Source organism: Pistacia vera, unplaced genomic scaffold, assembly GCF_008641045.1.
Source record: "Pistacia vera cultivar Batoury unplaced genomic scaffold, PisVer_v2 Contig309, whole genome shotgun sequence".
NCBI classification, from domain to species: Eukaryota; Viridiplantae; Streptophyta; class Magnoliopsida; order Sapindales; family Anacardiaceae; genus Pistacia; species Pistacia vera.
This window is the reverse complement of record NW_022196123.1, coordinates 581715-591755: the sequence shown is the minus strand read 5'-3', so window position 1 is coordinate 591755 and position 10041 is coordinate 581715. Positions and strand designations below refer to the sequence as shown.

Here is a 10041-nt window from a genome sequence, read left to right as displayed (position 1 = left end):
TAGGGGTTAAAAATAATCCAAATATTTTCATATATAATATTAAAAAGAAGGGCAATTTAGTAAAAGGCTTCTCCCACAGTGTTACTCGCTCTTTATTGTTGACAGACTCTGAAAGAGAATCCTCAGAAACAAAAGCAGCAAAAGGCTCCCTGTGTCACAAGTACAGCCCGTTGGTAGCGGGCAAGTCACGTTGCTCTCCTCCCCTAAAAGCCATGCCTATTTGGATCATCTCGCTTTGCGACTGAGTAGGCTATAAGGTTTCACACATTTTTTTTTTATTGAATCCTTGCCGCTCTGTAAGAAAGGTTGCCAAAGGCATTCTTAGATAGCATCCTTGGTAGCGAGGCAAGGGTGTTGACAGAAGGATAAGAATGGCCCTAGAAACTACAGACTTCAAGGGTTAACCCTATCCGTAGGTCATATTAATTATTTGTATCTACCAATTTATTTCAATCTAACCAAACATATTTAATATAATATTCTCAGTAATCTTCAAGGTAATCTATCTTCCCATTAATATAACATTCCGTAATATAACATTTCTTGAATCAAACTGATGTAAAACGTCTGGCGGATGAATTCAGGAGCGGACTGAACGTCAAAGTTCATGCGTAAAGCCCAAAGGTCCTAAATGTATGCCACATTCAACGGCCATAACTTTCTATCCGAGAAGTTACGGGGCCCAAAATACCGTTGAAAGCTTATTTCGAGCTCGATGTGGAAACTGCTTTAGTCAGTTGGAGGTCGTTTTCAAGGTCAAAATCCACCGTTTCACGTGTTTCGAGGCTATTTTAGTTGTTTGCGTGTTTTTTCCTATTTTATTTCGGGTTTTCTCTTTTAATTAATTTATTTTTTGTTTCTTTGTTATTAGAGGTCTTATTAGGGTTGGTTGTCACCCTATATAAACTTATTTTTCGTTTTGGATAAAATTCAATAATTATTTAATTTTATTTAAGTTTTTGGATTGAGACTTGTATTTCAGTTATAAAGGTGTAGCCGAGTACTAGCCTTGTTTATCACGCTAACTCGCTGCATCACAAACGCCCCTTATAATTTTGTTTAATTACTTCCCCTCTTGTATTTCTTTGGGTTTTCATTTGGATTGGCATGTTTGGGCTTTATTTTCATCCAACATCTAATCTTAGAATTGCTTGATGTCTAAAAGTTTCAAAAACTTGAAAAAAAAAAAGTTAACATGTTTTTATTGAATGGTCCTTTTTGGTGTTTTTATGTACCATAAAATTTTCAATAATAGAGCGTAAATAGAGTTTAATGGGCCTTAAATAACTTTCATAAAAATTTTCCAACCCAACCTATTATTAAAATTTTTAATAATAGGCTGGGTTGGGCTAGGTGGAAATTCATGCGTTTTGGGTGTATTTTGTCATTCTTACTCAAATAAGTCAAATCCATCAGTATACACATCCAAAGGATCATAATAGTAAATAATTATTATCCTTGATTGATTTTGAAATAATACAACTTATTTAAACATGAGAAAGTTTATGGGTATGATGATCGAATAATACATGATAATTCTTATGAAATAATAAGTCTATTATTATCCTAAATCAAGATAAAATAATAATAATTTGTAAATGGGAGTACAGGATGAAATTATGTGTGATGTCGTAACACCCAACATGGAGGTCCAGATTTAAATTATGTTGTATAGCCCTTAGTTAATTTTGTTAGAATTATTTTAAGATAATTTGAAGAAAATGCCTTAAATTTGCATTAAGGTAAAATAGTCTTTTCACTCAAAACTAGTTGATTTTGTGGGGAGTGAAAAGAGATAGAAAATCATAGAGAATTCAATAAAAGTGAAGGCATTTTGGTAATTGACTAAGGGACAAAGATGGAATTGCCTTCTAGGACAAAGATGGAATTTTTAGGAAAGAGTAGGCAAATGGGAAATGGAGTTTATAAACTAAAATGTTAAGGGTTTGAAACCCTTATTTCGTTCATACCACCCCCACACTCCTCCTCCTTTTTTCTCTCAAATTTTCATTCACTTTTCCAAGGATTGAGGGCTTTGAGTAGATTTTCATAGGGTTTTGATTCAAGGCATCAAAGGTAAGGATTCATACTCTTTATCTATGATTTATTGTGTAAAGGTTGAGTTCTTATGAATTTTATGCTTAGGTTTAAGAGAAGATTGGAATCCAACAAGAGTTGAGAGTTTAGGAGAGACTACTCAAGCACAAGGTTAAGTAAATTCCACTCAAAATCCACTCAAGCTAAAATTTAGAATTCAAGTGAGTAAGATTTATTTTAATATGCAATGTTGTGATTATTGAGAAATTGAGATGAGATGTATGATGTATTATGCTTATTGTTGGATATATTTGAGTATAGAAGTAATGTATGTATTGATGAGGGTTGAAATTGGAAGAATTGGAGAATTTTTTTGGGAGTGTGTTTGCCATGTAGGTATGTGATGCTACAAGAGAGTTTTTTCTCTCATTTTGGATGGTTTGAGAATAAATAGAATGATAATTGAATTAGGGTTTGTTTGTGCACAACTAATGTTTGATGAAATGCCTAAAGTGAAAACATGTTACCAACTGCCCTGTCACAGCTGTGACTTCTAAGTGATTTTTGGGCATCTTACAGATTGAAATGGGTTTATACAAAACATATAGTTGTAGCCCTGTCTCTAAGCTTTAAAACGAGACCAAAACTGTATCAATCCGATGTGTCTAACTCAAGTTATGTCTTCTTGAGTGTGACCTATGCAGAATGACTGTTTTGATGCAATATTGCATTTGTGCATTTCATGTGCATTAAGTAAGAAACTTTAAGCATGAACCATCCTTATGCATTAATTGTGCATTGAGAAGTAGTTTGAGAAGAGTAAGGAACTTTGTGAATGGGCTACTCTAAAAGTAAAGAGAATGAAAATCTAAGAACGGGTTGGTGCTTTGTGAACTCCCACCGAAGTTATGAAGAATGGGTTGGTGCTTATTGAACCTCCACCTAGAAGTCACGAAGAGTGGGTTTGTGCTTTGTGAACTCCACCCCCGTGCCTCCCGTAAGTGAGGCCGTGACACTCAAGTGAGAAAGAATGAGAAATATAGAAAGAAGAGAGAAACAGAATGAGTAGAAGTCACAAGAGTGGGTGGGTGCTTTGTGATCTCCACTCACCGTGTGCCTCCGGTAAGATGAGGTTGTGACATACAACAGAAAGTTAATAGAAAAGAGAGCTATGTGAAAGAGAAACGAAAAAGAATAAATGAGAGAGAGAGTGTAAGGAAAGAATTAAGAGAAAGAGTTACGGGATAGACAAGTGAGGATTTACTTACTGAGCATTATTTTGTGCTCACCCCTTGTTTATCTTGTGTTTGCAGGATCTAGGTGGAACGTGTCGGATGGGCGTTGGCAACGAGACAATACTACACTGTCCACTGTTTTTGATAACTTTTACAAATGATACCTTACTTTGTATAAAGAATGATTATATGTATTAAAAGAAAATTCCGGCCCATTACTTTTGCTAATATAAATGCTTTACTTTATGTATTTCTATGAGTAACCTAGTATGAAGCGTTATTACGATGTGGCTCCGATGCATGCCGAGCAATATCTATTAGGAAGATCGTGGCAGCACGATAGGCTTGTAGTTCCAAACGGATTTAAGAATAGATATTCCTTTGTCATGAGCAATACCTAAACTACTGTACCTTTAACTCCAAACAAGTGTATAGGATCAATTGAAAAGAAATTGAATGAAAGTGAAAAAGAATAAGAATGAAATGAGAGTGAAAAAAATTGGGAACAAAAATAATAGAGAGAAAAAAGAAGTGAGATAGAGAGGAGAGAGAGAGAATCTCGGGAAAAGAGAGAGGCTGAGTGTTCGTTGCCAGCCTTGATGACTCCACTAGGTCTTTTTTCTAATGGAATTTTTTATTAATATGAAAGTCTTATGGGTTTCCACTGAGAACTCAAATGCTGTTCATTAAATAGTTCAGTTCTTTTGATTTGAAACCTGCCTGGAATATATAATTAATATCCTGAAGCTAAAGTCATTTGCTACTATGCTTATTCTTGGGAGTATGAGGTATCCATCTTTAATCCGAATACAATTTTAAATCTATATAGAATATTAATTACAGAAACATTTTGAACTAAACTCTATGTACATAAATTATATATAACACGTTGTGTCCTAATCTGGGGCACTTTAAACTCTAACCATACTAAATTACTACAAGTTTGTAGCCATTCATGCTTTATATATATTAATATTATATATATATATAATATATAATATGATTTTTTTATAATTTTTCAGAGTCAAGAAGGGTCAATTTGACCCTCCTTGACCCCCATCCCTCCGCCCAACTTGTAGGCATATTAAAGTCCACTTTAAACTCTAGTCGAAGATCTAAAGTTTCCAAATAGACCATCGGGCACTGCCATTTGCTGTCGGCCACCATTGTGGGTGGCAAAATTATGATCAAACATGAGAGGAGGTAGATTAGGTGCTAGGGAGTCCAAATAGGTAGTTGGGGAGCCCAAACGTCTCTGGAAAGGAAGCAAAATCCAGTGAAGAAGTTGAACGGTCACTAGTGAAATACGAACAATCACGGCCAATCTTCAATGGAATCAACATGGGAGAGCTCGGGTGAAGGTGAAGATGAAGATATGGTAGCCGATCTACACTGGGGAGGGGCAAATGGGGCCGAAAAAATGGAGGAAACGTCGTTGGAAGCCGAATTCTCACCGATGGTGGGGGTGACAAAGAGGCATGGAGGAGATGGAGAGGACGATTGGCGATGGGGGAAGGCGAAGGGTCACCAGCTGGCGGCCAAAGGATGTGAGGGTTGGTGTGGTAAGGGTCGGTGGCCGACTGTGGTCGGGGGTATTTTGTTAAATTTTAAACTTTTATTGTGGTTGGAGTGTTTTAGCTGAATTCTCAAATGTAAGAGGTTAAAAGAATAATCAAAATATTAACAATAATAATAATAATATTAAAAAGAAGGGCAATTCAATAAAATGCTTTTCCCATAATTCTTTTATTTCTCACAACCAAACATATTAATTATTTATACCCACCAATTTATTTCAATCTAACTAAATATATAAAATATAACATTCTCAATAATTTTCAAGATAATATATCTTTCCATTAATATAACATTCTAAATAATACAACATTTCATAAACCAAACTCCTTTCTATTAGTTTGTTTAATTACTTCCCCTCTCTCTACTTCTTTGGGTTTTCATTTGGATTGGCATGTTTGGGTTTTTGTGTGTCGGACTTCTGGATTTATGACCCATTAATAGATTGGGCCTTTATTTTCATCCAACATAATATTAGAATTGCATGATGTTTAAAAGTTTCAAAAACTTGAATAAAATGTTAAAATGTTTTTATTGAATGGTCCTTTTTGTTATTTTTGTATGTACAATAAAATTTTCTAATAATAGAATGTAAATAGAGTTTTAGTGGGCATTAAATAACTTCCATAAAAATTTATGCATCCCAACCTATTATTAAAATTTTTAATAATAGGCTGGGTTGGGCTAGGTTGAAATTCATGCGGGTTGGGTTGTATTTTGTCATTCTTACTCAAATAAGTCAAATCCACGAGAATACACATACAAAGGATCATAATAGTAAATAATTATTAATCCATTGATTGATATTGAAATAATACAACTTATTTATAAAAATGAGAAAGTTTAAGGGTATGATGATCGAACAATACATGATAATTCTTATGAAATAATAAGTCTAATTATTATCCTAAATCAAGATAAAAATAATAATAATTTGTAAAGACAAAAATATAAATCCTAAAAATAGCTCATAACAATAAATATTTCCCACATCAATCAATGAACATCAATCCTTGATGTTAATTGATGTTATTGTTGTATTTATTTTTGTTGGAGGTGTAATCAATTGGAGAGTCCATAACAATCTCAGTTGATTGAGAATCTCCAGATCTTTTAGATGACACCAACTGAATTATATCAACCGTCTGAGATCCTGTAGAGCTTTTGGTCGGCACCAACTGAGTAATTTTCTTCATCTCCTTACCTTTACCCCACAGTATCGCATAAAGTCCACAGACGATCATGGTTGAACCTAATATACTGACATAATTTGTGAATTAATTACTCTTAAATCTTACATATTTTTCCTGGAAAAAATAAAGAAAATCAAATTCTTCAAGTTACCCCAAAGATATCTGTTCCATATGACGAAAAGATATTATTTATCTTCAAGGAAATGTTTCACATTATTATTACTAGCATATAAATTCTTCTCATATCAAATTATTATTATTATTATTTTGAGAAAATTGGCATCAATAGAACTGTCATGAAGGTGCATGAGCTACCTTTAAAAGGTCTTTCTAGGTATTGGTTCATTTCATTTTCCCTTATATGAGATCACTTAGTACTAAACTCATCCGTTTCCTTTAGAAAATATTAAAACCCTTTCATAATTACAAAATCCCCTAAAAATTATTAACCAAATCCTTATAAAAATATCATAATTTTTTAAAATAATAAATGAGTTAAATATTAAGCGATCTCAGATAGGAGAAAATGCAATAAACCCTTTTAGGAATAAAGATGCCACTTTATGCCCTAATTTATCTATAATGTTCAAAGAGGTTGATTATTCTATTCAAAAGATATATTAAGCTTCTTTCTTAGAGAGGTAAATTGACAAATACCTGCCCAAGTGAAGGGTCTCGTTCAGTATTAACGAACCAAGAAAGGCTACTACCACAAGCATAAGAGGGTTGAAGGAAGATACAAATAAAGGCCCCTTCATACGCACACACCAGAATATCAAGGTCATCAACAAACCAGAAGAAACAATTCCCTGCAACAAATACATTAAAAACATCACATAATCAAACTATTAATAGAAGAAGACGTTATTTTTGTCAGCTATGTTGAAAATAAGAGAACATACAGTATAAGCAACAGTAAGAAGCCTAATATTGAAGCCCAACTTCCACTGATTCCAATCTGTTTCCCTGAAAAGGGCAAACACAACAGACTCTATTGCTGCCATTAGAGACACCAGAGCTGTGGTTGAGTAGTGACAAGGGTATTGCTCACTCATTTTAGCCTGTAAATATTGAAAGGTAAAATAAATAAATCAATAAATTCTTAAAACCTTTAGGCATATATATGTGGTTAACCAAATTTAAAATTAAAGACCTGAATGATCAACCAGGAAGCGTAAGTGAAGCAACTAGCGAGAACCAATAAACATCCAAAGAGGAATTTATTAGATTCGGTATGCTGTGTGGCGGCATGATGCAGAATGTTAATATTTGTAGACCAGATTTTAATCTCAACTCCCTTGTAGAAAGTGAGGAGCATCGCCCCACCTATTCCAATAAATGTTCCCAACACTTTTGCTTTTCCAGCCAATGTCCTTATTCCCACCTTCTCTAGTCTGATATATTCGCAACCACAAACCCAGATTAACCATTGCGTTGATGAATATAATAAGCAACATTGATTTCCATTATTAATATTAATATTAATATTATTTTAAATTATATGTTTTATATTCTAAATATGTTAACAACATGAATTACTGTATGGAAAGTGAATGTAATGTATAAGTTTAATGCTACATGAAGAAATGTTATATACAAATTGATATGACATAAGATATACGGAAGAGAGCAAATAAAGAAAAAAAGTTAATAAATGTTCCGTTAAATAATGATAAATGATGTAATAATATGACAGTAATGTCCTATTTGTTTGCATAAAAAAAACTTGAATGTAACTGGACTTGTATAACACGTTATATAATAATTTTATTTAAGGAGATAAAGAAGACTAGTGGTGATTAGTACCCGAAAGAAAAAGCCAAAAAGAAAGTGATGGCTGGAATGAGATTGCTCATGGCCGTGGCAAACGTTGCAGTTGTGAAGGCCATGCCCGTCAAGTGCAAATGTTGATGTAGTGATCCCCTACGATTCAAGCATTAGTTGGATGAGAAATCTAGAAATAGTCAAGTTTATTATTATCATTATTATTATTATTTTTTAAGATTTTAAACTTACCCAATTAAGCTACAAAGAAAAGCTTGAAAGAGTATCGTCCAAGTAAGTTTTGGTCTGCTATTCCTGCGAAAAAAATATTATAAAAACCATTACAATCCTGCAAAAGTCTTGATTAAAGAAAGTTAGTGAGAAGTGTTTATGAGTGTAGTATTATTGATAAATAAAACATGGAAAGAAAAAAGAGATTGATACATATGAAAAGAAAATGAGCAAACCTTTCGAGAATAAGAGCAAGAGGGACCATAAAAACGGTGGCAAAAATGAATCGATAAGCAACAATAACACTCAAGCTCATTCCATCATTAGCTGCAAGTTTATACAAAACATTGACAACAGCATATGCCACTTGAACCACTACCATAAAGAAAGCCGGTTTCAATCTATATATGAAATTACAAATCTCATCCATCATTCTCAATAAATTTAGCTCACTTAAAGCTCAGAAGTTGTGTCTTCGTGCTTTCCTAGAGCATGCAATTTATAGGGAACTTGGCGATTTGCTGATAGCTGATGCAAATTAATGCCAACTTTATAGTTCAGTTGATTAGAAAAATAGTTCAGTTGCCAGCAGTGAGGAAGGCACTGAAAAAGTCATATAAATTAATGTTCAATAAAAAATGATAAAACAAGAATCCTGATCCTGACGTGAACCTATGTTAACATTATTTCTTAGACTCTGGTAAAAAGTACTGTAAAAATGACAACAAAACGTTAAAAATTTGGAGTGATGGTAAGTGTGGATCTCGATTAGTTATCTAATCAGCCACAATTAGAAAGTTGAAGATGTTATATTTTAAAGGTTGAAGGAGATGCAATAGTTTAAGTTAGTACTTTACTCAAACTTTAGACGTTTGGTTATGATACTATATTAAATTAATTACTTGATAATAAAGCAAAATATAAAAAATTCATTAATGATGTCATATATCACTTTAAATGGTTAAGTAAAACAACCTTTTTGTTACTTCTCATAATACGAAAAATCCAAAAAAGAAAGTTGGATAGATTATAAGGGAAAAGTTTACAATACCATGGATTTACCATAAAGTTTTACTTACTAATAAATAATTCTCTGTATTCAACATCAATATTTGTTTGGTAGACTTAAAAAGAAGGAAATTAAAAAGAATTGTAAGATTGTCGTTTTTAGAAACCATTATGGCTATAAGATTATCCTAATATTTATCTTTGATGTTTTGCAAGAAATAGGATATGTCGACCAATCCTAATTTTATTCTATCTTCAAGAGATAAGTCACGAGAATCACGATGAAATTTTTTAGCTATTATCCTCGTCAACAATTGGAATCACCATAATAAATATAATAAAATAATATTTAAACTGTATCTTAAATTATAATTGTGATCTCTAACAATAGTACCTCCTTGTGATTTCTTTTTATTGAAACTTATCTAAAGCCCTCATGAATAAACAAAAGTTCTTATTCTTTGTGTAAGTGTTTTTGTCAACTTATGAAGTCACGTGTGCACATGTATTACTGATGTTTGCATAGTCATTTGGTTAAGCTCAATCGTATCTGTAGTTTACACATATCATGACATTCTGTATAGATGTGTTCACATTTCTTTAATATGGTTTTATCGCAAAATGTGTAGGCACATTAGAGTCAAATGTGTAAACAGTCGTCTAGTCAGACCTTAGTACAAATGTCGAGTTTTCACTGGCTATTAAGATTCTATTAAGGATTGAAATATGCATGAGTGGTTCAAATACAAGTGTCAAATATTTTAGATGTGGTCTTGGAAATTTGTTTTGCTTTTCAGAAATAGTCTTAACAAGTTGGTGAAAACTTTCCTAAAATAGCCACACATGTGTAAGGTTTTGTCAGTTGGTTGTCTAAGAGTTTATTGCACAAGGATTCTTTATAATTTTCTTCATCCTTGCATTTATGTTTGAACCTGAATTCTCTCCTATTTGTTCTCTAAAATTCCTTAGACAGTTTATTCGCTTTAGGTTAGGTTCTT

At 32.9% G+C, this 10041-nt stretch overlaps 1 protein-coding gene across 1 annotated transcript; it reads right to left on the bottom strand.

Annotated features, from left to right (window-relative positions):
- Positions 1-5866: 5866 nt before the first annotated feature.
- On the bottom strand, positions 5867-8485 carry LOC116136059 (WAT1-related protein At1g68170-like). Its single transcript, XM_031421776.1, has 7 exons — positions 8272-8485; positions 8057-8119; positions 7847-7963; positions 7194-7434; positions 6943-7101; positions 6698-6849; positions 5867-6107 (listed from the first exon to the last, which is right to left on the bottom strand). The coding sequence occupies exons 1-7, from the start codon at positions 8466-8468 to the stop codon at positions 5867-5869; spliced, it is 1170 nt and encodes a 389-aa protein (XP_031277636.1). The 5' UTR covers positions 8469-8485.
- Positions 8486-10041: the final 1556 nt, after the last annotated feature.

Bases quoted from the DNA above. Each gene is read 5' to 3' on its own strand.
- LOC116136059 (XM_031421776.1), bottom strand. From the start codon at position 8,468: ATGATGGATGAGATTTGTAATTTCATATATAGATTGAAACCGGCTTTC. The intron at 7,102-7,193 runs GTCTTTAATTTT...CAATATTTACAG, and splicing joins CTTCCTGGTTGATCATTCAG to GCTAAAATGAGTGAGCAATA. The intron at 6,108-6,697 runs GTATTTGTCAAT...AAATTATGTCAG, and splicing joins GAGACCCTTCACTTGGGCAG to TATATTAGGTTCAACCATGA.